Source organism: Bombus flavifrons, chromosome 9 (genome assembly GCF_040668555.2).
Source record: "Bombus flavifrons isolate JBK064 chromosome 9, iyBomFlav1_principal, whole genome shotgun sequence".
NCBI classification, from domain to species: domain Eukaryota; kingdom Metazoa; phylum Arthropoda; class Insecta; order Hymenoptera; family Apidae; genus Bombus; species Bombus flavifrons.
Window position 1 is genome coordinate 9155854 of NC_138450.1, and position 12359 is coordinate 9168212.

Genomic DNA, 12359 nt, shown 5'->3' on the forward strand with positions numbered 1-12359 from the left:
TATATAAAAAAAGAAATATTTATTTCATTTACATAAGGTATTAAAGAGAACACCTATGAGGAAATCTACAAATTTAATTAGGATAATATTAAACGTACTATATATATAAAAAAAAGATTTATTTCATTTACATAAGGTATTAAAGAGGACACAAAATGTATTCTCTTAGTTCTATTTATACACGCAATTCTTATTTACTGAACGTAGAATGAAAGTTAAAATAGTATTGTACAATCACAACGTGAATTATTTATTGTAGTTCATTAGAAGAATCATAGCGTAACTATAATTAGTTTGATTATGTCACTTGTTCATAAGGTTTGTCAGATCAATGAAAAGAAAATTGTAAATCGATACAAAATATATGTTATACTTAACGTGGATACATAATGACAAGTGTACGGTATAGCGTTTAAATTTTCATGTGCCTGTAACAAAAGATACACCGATAAAAAGATAATCTGTAATAAAATTGAGGAACTATAATTAGTACTTACTTTATCGTAGTCTCAAATTTATTTTGGGGAATGATGTTATATTTATCGTCCTTCAACTGAAACAAAATCGAAATTAATTTAAAATTTTTGAACTACGCATTCAAATTTTATATTAAAGTAAACTTACTGTATGAAGCTAGATCTATCTCATCTGGTAATTCTGTAATATTAACATCAAACCGTTCTTGAACATCGTTCAGTATCTTAGCATCACTTTCATCACTGACTAATGTAATAGCAAGACCCTGTAAGTATTAACCAAATATTAAAGTGAATGTTAGTATTATTACATTATAATATATCGTGCGAATATTAACCTTGGTACCGAAACGACCAGCTCTGGCTACTCGATGTAGGTATGTGTCCGAATCTTCTGGCATATCGTAATTAAACACTATGTTTACACGCTCAATATCCATACCACGCCCAAATAAATTTGTAGCTACCAAAATTCGCTAAAATAATAGTATTTGTTTGCAATTATTTCGAAACAAATGAAACATTACAGATCTACATTACATGAAATATATATTAGATAGGCCTACACTAGACAACATTTACCTTTTGAAAATCTTTAAATTGTTGGTACCTTGATAGCCGTTCTTCCTGAGTCATACCCCTGTGTATACCAATCGCAGGAAAATTTTGTTCTGTTAGAAGTTGTGCCAAAGCCATACACCTTTGTACAGATTTTACAAAGATAACGACCTACAGAATGATGTAAAATAGAAACGAATATTACAGTAGCCTAATGTATAACGAAAACCTTAAAGTAAATAATAACAATATCACTTAATCGATGTCTGCAGACAAACCTGATTAAATTCAAGTACATCAAGTAATTCAAATAGCTTCTTGTTCTTTTCATTCTCTTTAAGTTTCACATAATGTTGTTGTAGACCGTGCAACGTGAGTTTCGCTTCATCATCCACATAGACTTCCATGGGCTGCGCAGAGAATGTTTTTTACAAGATTATCTATTTTACCCTATAGATAACCATACCTTTGATAATTTCTAGATTCAATATAATATTTTTCTAGATGTAACACATTAAGTTGAAAATGTAACGAAATTTACGAATGGAATCGAGTATTAGAGAAATATAAACAAAAAATCATTGAAAACAAATTTGAGATATAAAATGAACTACAAATGAAAATTTAACAAGTGACGTAAATGATGTGGAAATGTAGAGTATTTTTTTATGAATGTCCCAATTTCTCCCGCTTCCTTGATAATGGCAATTTTATATTAAGTAACTATAAATAAAATGTATTAGATGATTTCTCGAGAACTTTCTGCTTAAATTCTCAGTTTTTTGCGCTTATTTGTCGATCGGATTAGTCATGTTGGTTACATACGGTCCGACGACTTCCATCTCTGGGCAGTGCCAACAACGAAAACTCAGCAGTCACCTCAACAGAACTAAGAAGGCGCACCCATGAATGTTCTGTCACACATCCGCTGACCACTCGATGCCAAATCTCTTCTCCCAAATTCTAGTATATTCGGAATATGCCCAGAATTGTTCTCGATTATTGTTGGTATGCTCATTATCACAAAATTTAACGCCCTCTGGGATACATACTTTTTTACATCGCGACTTAAATAGCTTATGATTCGTGATACACAAACTGATTTATATTTTGCTTTCACATAGAAGTGAACACGATCAAACTATGTATGAACACTTCCATTTTCACTCCTATTAATTGATTATTGATTTCCATTAGCCTTTTTTGCAAAATATCAAAATACGTTGTTTCGATTACAGATAAGACGAACGCGAATAACAAATTCTAGATATATGCCACGTAATTGCAGCAGTATCATCATCCTAGCTAACCCCAGTTTCCCATTCATCCTCTTGCATCTTCTTTCTTGCGCTCTTCTGTCTTCAGGTTTTCTTGAGATCTTCTTAGCCCCCCACCCAATCGAAAACTGCTTTCAATGCTGCTCTATGCCATTTAAAAATCTACCCCTCCCTTACACCTGATTGAATCATCTGCCCATAGAAATTGCAGAAACTTTTTCCACCCAACCCATCCCGACAGATATATGACGTTTCCTAATATTCGTGTAACATTATACAGAACATCATTTTAACTTTGGCAATTTCAATATGCAGCAGACAATTTAAAAGATTTGAACATCGAAGATAGGAACTAAATAAAATTGCTTTAAAACATCGTCAACGTCATCTTGATCAACTCAAGAAACGATTTTAAACGAAGATATCGTTCCTTTTATGAGTAGATATCTCGTCATCCGGTAAATGGAGGAAAACTTTGGAGCAGCAACTTGTTACGTTTAAGTTGTAGAACTTGACTTTCAACCGGAGACATCGAGGGGCTTTTCGTTATTGAATTCTGTGTCACTCCTTCAAAGTGTTGTCTAACTAGCCTAACCCGCGGGTGCGCCGTCAACGATATTTATAGTATGGTTTGAGCTTTGTCCTGGGTATGAATACAGGGCCAACGAAGTAGGAGCAATCGAAGATCGAAGTGAAGAGGAAGATTTTTTTAATTACATCTTGCATGAACTTTTTGCAGACAGGACGTATCTCCTTGGACAATGTAGCGCTGAACATCATGACTTGTTTGCCGTGTGGAGTGCTTCTAAATATTTCCTGTACGTCCCTGCGCATGTCTGAAAATAAATGTGGGTATATAATTTATATTCAACAGGGTTATAGTCATACATAAAAAAAGAACTGTATTTATAAATACCTAATAGCTCGAGCATTTTATCACATTCATCGAGTATAAAGTGCTTCAAGTGTTTCAGATTTAATTTTTTATTTCGAACAAGAGCAAGGATACGACCTGGTGTACCAACAACAATATGAGGACATACGTTCTTTAGGACTTCTTCATCTTTTTGAATTGGTAAACCACCAAAAAATACACCAACCTAGTAATGTAAATACATTACTTAAAATGAATTATTATTCACAAACATATTTCTTTTATAAAGCTAAGTTATATAATAAATATAAGAATCTTCGTCAGTGGTAGGTAGTGGTGTTAAAGAGTGTCACCATTATTTAATATGATAATTATATTTCATCATGTGAAGATTCCTCGTAAACTATAATTAAATATACTTCACGTAAGTTATGTTTACCTTCACATGAGGCATATATTTGCTAAATCGTTCATATTCTTTGCTTATTTGGAAAGCAAGTTCTCGTGTATGACACATGACAAGGACATAGACCTGGTTCTCTGTTAATTCTAATTGCTGTAATGTAGCTAACACAAATACAGCTGTTTTTCCCATGCCAGATTTTGCTTGACATAATATATCCATACCAAGTACTGCTTGGGGAATGCATTCATGTTGTACTGTAAATAAGACTTATATGAAAAATCTCCATTTATTTAACATAAAAGATATAATAATTTATACAAGTAATCAGTTAATATAGACAAATCATTCATGTATAGTCTGTTGTCCCTATCAGATTTTCATCATTTGATTATATTAAATATCTATATATTTTAATATATTAGTTTTAACCTAGTACTGTCTGCAAGAGCGTATACAATCTATAAGTTTATTTGGACACAGATGAATTTATCAAGATATGTACATGTCCCAAAAATTGAAATAAGGAGAGAAAAAAAATAAGTGAGATATTAATAATTAATAAGAATATAATGTACACACACCAATGACAGTTCGTGGGAATGTAATGTCAACTGTCATTGCAGACAGTACTATATATAAAATTTAGTACTAGTATGTTATACTTTGTAACATTATTACCTTCAGATGGATGTTCAAAACCACAATCAATAATTGCACGTAATATTTCTGGTTTAAGAAGAAAATCCCTAAATCCACTACTGTGAATAGATACATATGTGCCCTTCACTTCTTTTTTAGCAGGTGTATCCCTACTTCCATCAACTAATTGTTCAGTCTGTTCTTCATCTTCGTAATCCAAGAGGTCATCATTATCCGCCATCTTTTTTGTATATTTACTGAATTATTGCTGAAATTTGGAAAGTAATATTATACATAGAACTAAAACCTACAAAAATTATATTTATACAATAAATATATACATGATATTTATTATTAAATTTTGATTTCAAATTTGTAATAACTCTTTAGATAACAGATGTTTAAGCATTTATGGAAATTTGGATGTACGAAAGATACACAGAGTATGTAAAAGTATATAAAATATTCAAAGAACAGTACTTATTAGAATATTTAGTGGATGAAACAAATCTCTGCTTATCTTAGTAAATTTATATTAATTCCTTGATACCTTCCCTTATTTTTATCTGGCAAGAAAAAAAAGAAAAGAATTCAACGTAAAATTTGAAAGTATTGATTATAATTTAGAAATCTATCTCTTGAAATATTATGAGAATATATGAATAAGAAAAAAATAAATATTAAATCACTTAAATAAGTACTAAGTCTTTCAAATACATGATAAATGTACCTATGAAAATGCACTTGCCTATAAGAATAATGATTTTTGCACGAATAATACACTTAATGTAATCGCCATTTTAGTGACGCTACATCGCTTACTCGTGAAAAAAACGAACGGTATAAAATAAGTAAAACGGTCAAAATCAAAATTTCTTTGAACACTCATCTTGGAAATATAAATTAGACACATGTACATATCTGCACAATTAAAAATTATATAATTTATCTTTCAAATTCGTTCACGCTTTCAACATTGCAGATTACAAGATAAACATTTATGCGTCATTTAATTTTTACTATGGAACATAACCAATAATAAAACTATTATGCAATAGTAAAATTTGAGGATATTCTTAATGCAATCAGATACATTTTACGTATGGATTGATTATTAATAAATAATTAAATACGGATTACAAATGTTCACCTTACCTCCAGATACAGTTTTAACAAACTGACGCTCAGTAACTCATCACTACTATAGTCAGTGCGTTCGTGTAATTTCTCGCATTATATTCCGGAAGACTAGAGGTGCCAACTACAAAACTGCATGCATCCTATAAAACCTATATTTATATTAAAATTATTCGAAATATTAAATATTAAATAAATACAGTGAGAAAATTATGCTACAATTTTGTTCGCCTATTATTATTAATATAATATTTAACATTATAAATAATAATACCGATGTTGATTACTTGTAACTTGTGAATAACTTCATTCTTATGACAATGACCGGATATACGCAATCATATATCATATTAAAATATTGGCGGTCTTTTAGAAATAAGTAATGGTAGCAATTAAAGGAAATATTTTATATAATTAAATTTGTATAGTACTGAACGTATGTGTATTTATTAAATTCGTCAACTGCTTAAAATTAATCAAAATAAAATAATTGCTTATAAGACAAAACAAAAAATGTATAAGATTTCAATGTAAATCAATTGTTACATTTTTGTAATAAAAATATCTATTTTAAAAATAGTATGTTTTATTTTGATATAACATTATTCTTTCTAATAATAATTTAGAAAAGTTTAATTAAAACTAAAAGTTAAATTTAAAAATCCTTATACAAGGAATTATATTACATTGGTATTACATTGTCTACCTTGACATCATTATTTATTTATTCACTTATTTATCCCAAATCAAAATTTTACTAAATGGACGCAAGTTTTCATTATAAACATTAAGGGTACTGTTTAAATATGGTAAATTTTATTTAATAACATCACAGATACAATAATTATGTACAGTTGGAGAAAATGTTTAAACCGCTGGTTAAACACTTTCAGCTATCCCATTGTCAATGTAAGCACTGAAGTACTAGGTTTCAGATAAAGGTGCTCCATAAGGGCGGACATTTGACAGTTTCGAAATAGAAACTTCGATTTTCAAAATCGTACTGCGGTCTAGAATTACCATTTTATTCTAGACATATGCTTATGTTTGCATTACAATTTTTTTTTTGCTAATCATTAGTGCACAATTAGCAGCCATTTGTATTACCCACAATTGTATTACAAGTTGTCTTCGGACGAGGACAATTTATCAAATACATACAGTTTCAATTGAGCGTCGTGCCTTTGTGGAGGCGCGGCAGGATCCGGTTTTACCATCTGCGAGGCACATGGAGGATCTATGTTACGGGGTAATAAGGTATGATTGAGCTCAGGCATAGAGGCAGTTGGATCTTTTAGAGGCAATGTTACTTCTCTCAAAGAATCTGTAGGTGAGGGAGGAAGCACCACTTTCTCAGGAGCATTTTGAATAAATATTACTCTAGAAAATATAGTCGATATTTATAACATTTGCAACTAAATAGAAATAATTATTGCTAATATTATATACCTGTTAAATGCTCGCCATTTTCTGCATAATGTAATGTATACTTTGCATTGAATGTACATAAAAACTAAACCGCCTGTAGAACCAATTACAACAACTATTAATTTAGTCCAGAAAGACCAGTCTACATATCCACGTCGAGCTTCTTCCACGGAACGTTCGACGAGTACGTATAAAGACCAAGCCACACAAAGTGCAGCTACTGCATGAAAAGCAACCGCACACCATAATTTACGAACTTCTAGGGCAGACATTTCAAGTTTTTCCCACTAAAAATCATTGATTAATATCGTATATAATTTTTCCAAACTTATTAAATTAAGAATCAGCAAATTATCGTAGGTTTAGTCTTTAAAAATCTGAACGAAAATTTCTTCATATATACAGAACAAATACAAAGAAATGATACCTCACAAAATGGTTTTGTTTTAGCATGCATAATAAATGTGAATTTACATAATTCACAAGCACGTGTGTCAGAAGCTTTTATCCATTGTTGAAGGCAAGCTTGATGTACATAACGTAAACTGCCACTGCAATAACAAGGTGCTAAAAGGGGAGCACCTTCTTCACCTTCACAATGACATATTCTGTAATAAAAAAAGAATATAAAATTTGCATACATTATTGTATAATAAATATTGTTCATAAACAATTATTTTAGCAGTGCTATAATACATAAGTTTTTGTAAAAAGGTAAGAAAGAGTTGTTTGAAGATAATTTATAATAAGAGAATTTTACATTTACCTGCAAATATCATGATTGTTTGAGGACAATGTGCTTACAGATGAATGACAATGATCTGGTATGATTGTAACTACTGTTGCATATGTTGATTCCTAAAAAATAAATATTCCATTAAACATAAATCAATAGGTAAAGTGAATATATATTTTATATATTATAAAATTCTTTATTGTGATTCATATATGAAACTAAAATAATTTATTTATTCATTAATATTTTTTGTTATGATGCAGATATAAAACTAAAAGAATTTATTTGATCATTAATATTCACAGAGTAATTGTCTTAAAGTAAAAAGTACTAAAATAGGAAATAAATGTTTTATGAAAGATATGTGAATAAAAAAAGAAAGATATATATGAGAAGTTACCCTTGCTGTCCATTCTGGTAAGCCTTCACCACCAGCAGGGCTATTGTTATTGGAAGGACCAAGCGACAGAGGTGGTTGCCGGTCAGGCGGATTAACATTGATCTGATGAACCGGCATCACTCTCTGACCTCAGCAAAGATGTGATCAGTAATAAACAACATTAAACAAACACATCTTAACGAGTGTTTGATAATTATTTTCCATTGGTATCATGTTTAAGTGCAAATTAATAGTTAATTACATACAAAAGACTTTTTGTGCCATGATGTTTAACATTTAACTTGAATATGTACTTAAAAACCTGAAATTATACCGTACTTTAAAAGATGTTATATAAAACTGAAGTATTTGTAATTGTTATTTACATAAAAATATTTACTTAAGACTTTGATATTAATGATTAATTTATATCTGGAAGACGATATAATTATGTATTACACTTGATTCTTTAAAAATATAATTTATATAGAAATTATCAAATAATAAATACATCAAAAATATGTAATTCTGATTCGTTTCTTATTCAAATTTGTAATATTTTATACAAAGAGAGAAAGCGACACATATACAAAAAAAACACTGACAGTGGCGAAAAATGCTACAGTGGTTACATTTTATCAAAATCACTACGTAAACGTAACACTTGGAACGAAAACTATTCGACAAAAAGAAAACAAAGCATTGGCGTCACATACATCTTTTCATTTCCGTGGAAATCACACTAGCACTAAATTTGGTAATTGGACAATAAATATGCTATTCAAACAAGCTTGATTTTAAACGATTGAGTGACGTTTAATAAATGAAATTTTTCGTAATTGTCTTGATGAAATTTTTATATAGCACGAAACCAAGTCGATTTTGACACTTCGTCTCGAGTCAATGACACACTATAGGAAACTTATATTCACTGCAGTAAATTAATTAACTTGCACAGTTTAATGTTGAAATTATTTCGATGTTTTCTTATAGTCTATCACGTTTTGAGCGCGTGCGATAAACCGCATCAATTTTCAAAAATACCACGAATACTAAATTTATTACAAAGCATAGTTCTTTCTTCACAACAGACTGTGTATCTTATTTCTCTGAGGCGCCGCCATAACGTAGAGCGTAGGCGTGGCGTATGTATAAGATCAACCAATCCGTTATTTGGAAATGACATTGAATATTAGTACACCAATGAACGACCTCGATTCAAATTTGGAATACGTAAAAAATAGATACGAAAAATATAAAATATGCATGCATTAATTGTATTAAATCATTTATTTATTCTCTCATTATACAACATATTTTTTTGTCAATATACATGTAGTAAAAAAGAAAATATTCAAACTAAATAACAATATTGTTATTAGTTTAAAAACTTTGTAATAGTTATTACTAGATTGCGGATTTTTAAAGAATTTTAAAGAATTAATATGGCTTAACTTGATATTTCACATTAAAGGACCTCTGTGGCCAATTGTTTTATCTACTGAGCATTATAGAAAACATTGTACTTTGGATAGTTTATATATTTTTCATATTATGATCATGTTTTGTAATTTTGTACTTTTAAATTTTTTATGAACCCATAAAAATCTGCACTCTAGTTACTACATTTAAAAACTTTTAGATATCATTGAAATTATTCTGTTTTGTAGACGAGATTATGTCAGTTTCATAAAAGTCTTCAATAGAAGAAAAATTAAAAATGTTACTTTGTTCTGCATTTTCGGAATATGTAGTATTATATGTAGCCATATTACTGGCATTATCAATGTAACTTGATGAAATATTTGAACCACTCCCAGAATTTGTTATATTTGGGAGATTCTTATAAATAGCACTGTTTTCACAGAAATTAATAGATAAATTGTTAAATATGTCTGTTAACTGCATACTTTCATAAATTTTTGCAGCGTTTGACGCTTCTTTTTCAACATTTATTGCTTTCAAACAATTTTCATCTTTAACACTTACATTATTTTCTGATTGGACAGCATGTGAAGATTCTTGTTTAGTATTTTCTAATTTAAAATAATTATTGTTCTTTGTTTCTTCCTTAGTGTTTTCTGAAAAAATATCAGTAAGTGCATTGTATTCATTGTTATTTTCTATACTTATATTATACGGAATATGATTTTTGTTATCATGAAAGACTTTATGTTCATTTTTGTTGCAGTTGCAACTTGAATTAAAATTATTAATATCATTTTTTAATTTATCATCAAATTTATTTAAAGAAATTGGTGACAGTGGTTTCTCTATGAGATTTTTCTCATTGTATCGAGAAGCACTTTTAGAACGTATATTATGATGATTTTTATTAAAATATACATCATAAATATTATCATCCTGAGAATATTTTTTCCTATTTTTGTTGATAAGAATTTCAGGTCCTATATAGAAAAAAATGAAAAATATTAAGAATTATTTAACTTTTTCTTATTTTATTTAAATTATTAAAAATTACTTACCAAATTTTTGATTTTTTTTAATTGATGTATTTGAAAATAATCTTCCAGCTAATAGACCAGCTATGAAATAAATAATATGTATATTACATAAGTTGAATACAAAGAATATAACCATATTATAGTTTAAAATAATATCTACCAGCCATTCCAATTGCAGTGCCTCCAACGAAAAATGACATATGATTTTCTTTTTGTACTTTCTTTGTCTTAAACATTTTGAAATTTTAATTATACTAATCGAGAGAATACATCAAATCATGTCAATAAATTTCATAAAACCAGATATACAAAGGATATAAAATAGTTCATGTTATGTTAAATATGTTGTAGATATTTCAAGGTGACAACAAAATGTAAACAGTGAATAACCTTTAAATCAAGATGTATTGAAATAGATACACTTTTAGATTTCATCAAATGCTTTAATTTCTTTTTCTCATAAATTAAAAGTGTATTAAGTCTTAAATTATTATAATGAATAGATACAAAAATAACAGCATATCCTATACATAATTAGAGATTAAGTATTGAAATTTATATAACTACAGAAATATCATAAAATACACTTTAAAATACTCAAAACTTAGGGCAAGTTACATATTTATGATAGTACTAATATAAAAAGTACATAAATATGAGAACCAAAATCTATATGTTTAAAAATATAAACGGGTACAAGATTGTAATTTAATATTTCTTTGACATGTTGGACACTTCTTAGCTTTAGGTACTCGTAGAGCTAGAGTTATACATTTTGTACAAAATATATGTCCACAAGGAGTAGACATAGGTTTCATTTTAGAAGACAACTGTTCATAACATATTGGACAGGTCAATACAACTAACTTTTCTTCTCTAGAATCATTAGCATAACATATTCCAGTTTCTTTTGGGCTATTGATATTATCTAGATCTATGATTTCCATTGTTTGTACATCTTTACATCTATTATTATCTGTTATTTCTCTAAAAAAATGTTTACATTCAAATAAATTCGATTAAAATTAAGGAAGTATAATGTGACAATACATACGTACATGATAGAATCTTCAAGTTGTGCAACTTGTTTTTTAGAACCACGCTTTCGTGACTTTGTTATTGCTAAATTAACATATATTTCATCCTTTTTTCGTAATTTTGAAGGTTGATCTGGTAGGTCAGTCGTTAAATCAATATAATCAATTGGAACTGACATTTTGTTAATTTCTTTCTTTTATTTTATGTTCTAGTTCACAAAATTGCAGTAGACAGACACAACGATCGCGGATACAACCGACACAAGACACAACTCAAAAAGTCCTTCGATAGGTTATCGATATCTTTTTCTATCGATAAGCCAATTTTTAATCGAGCGTTACAAGTTACGAGATAATCGAACATACAAAACAAACGAAACGAATATGTTAAAATCAAAGCAAACACGAATTTTAAATAAAGTTGTATCATTTAAAATATATATGATAAATGCTATTATTATACATTATGTATATAATATTTAAAAATATCTAAATAATCTTAGAATTTAGTACTCATTACATTATTTAGTAAATAAATCAATTGTCTATTTAGATTTTATTTTCTAGTTGGATTTATAAAAATATGAATTTACACGTATATCCGCAGTCCTATATTTTTTTATTCTTTTATTTTTCGGCTTCACAGTCCGGGAAATGAATTTGGATTACATATCTCTTTCTACTTACACTCATTTCTATGTGATCCACAGTCTAATTATTATATTATATGATAAAAAGTGTATCGAATAATTTATTTTATTCAATATTATCGTACACGTTGCAAACATTTGTTTTAGTAATGAAAGCGTTTTATAATATTCATAGCCAGCCTTATTATATACAATTAAATTTTTAATATATAGATACATATATAATAACTATAAACTATTGTAAAAAATACACAAAATACATAATTTAAAACTTGAATAGTTTTAATTATATAATAC

The 12359-nt window shown here is 28.7% G+C and overlaps 3 protein-coding genes across 5 annotated transcripts; all 3 read right to left on the minus strand.

The window, feature by feature from the left end:
- Hel25E (ATP-dependent RNA helicase 25E) lies at window positions 1–5501 on the minus strand. Of its 2 annotated transcripts, none has more exons than XM_069120998.1 (11): window positions 5386–5501; window positions 4270–4498; window positions 3625–3845; window positions 3228–3411; window positions 3029–3147; window positions 1313–1444; window positions 1059–1205; window positions 815–952; window positions 625–742; window positions 498–553; window positions 1–428 (listed from the first exon to the last, which is right to left on the minus strand). In XM_069120998.1, exons 2-10 carry the CDS (start codon window positions 4469–4471, stop codon window positions 540–542), a joined length of 1275 nt encoding a protein of 424 aa, XP_068977099.1. In that variant the 5' UTR covers window positions 4472–4498; window positions 5386–5501; the 3' UTR covers window positions 1–428; window positions 498–539. The 2 variants fall into 2 exon arrangements, with proteins under 2 accessions (XP_068977099.1, XP_068977100.1); XM_069120999.1 differs by lacking the exon at window positions 5386–5501 and adding an exon at window positions 4979–5119.
- Window positions 5502–6161: 660 nt separating this feature from the next.
- LOC138182977 (E3 ubiquitin-protein ligase MARCHF8) lies at window positions 6162–9037 on the minus strand. The gene is made up of 6 exons (XM_069119467.1): window positions 8627–9037; window positions 7932–8232; window positions 7562–7653; window positions 7223–7403; window positions 6817–7082; window positions 6162–6747 (listed from the first exon to the last, which is right to left on the minus strand). Exons 2-6 carry the CDS (start codon window positions 8046–8048, stop codon window positions 6486–6488), a joined length of 918 nt encoding a protein of 305 aa, XP_068975568.1. The 5' UTR covers window positions 8049–8232; window positions 8627–9037; the 3' UTR covers window positions 6162–6485.
- A 142-nt stretch (window positions 9038–9179) lies between these two features.
- LOC138182978 (putative uncharacterized protein DDB_G0282499) lies at window positions 9180–11714 on the minus strand. Of its 2 annotated transcripts, XR_011173948.1 has the most exons (4): window positions 11434–11714; window positions 10536–11362; window positions 10397–10456; window positions 10051–10318 (listed from the first exon to the last, which is right to left on the minus strand). XR_011173948.1 is itself a non-coding variant. In XM_069119468.1 (3 exons), exons 1-3 carry the CDS (start codon window positions 10609–10611, stop codon window positions 9549–9551), a joined length of 906 nt encoding a protein of 301 aa, XP_068975569.1. In that variant the 5' UTR covers window positions 10612–11044; the 3' UTR covers window positions 9180–9548. The 2 variants fall into 2 exon arrangements, 1 of the variants encoding a protein (XP_068975569.1); XM_069119468.1 differs by lacking the exon at window positions 11434–11714 and having other exon boundaries at window positions 9180–10318; window positions 10536–11044.
- Window positions 11715–12359: the final 645 nt, after the last annotated feature.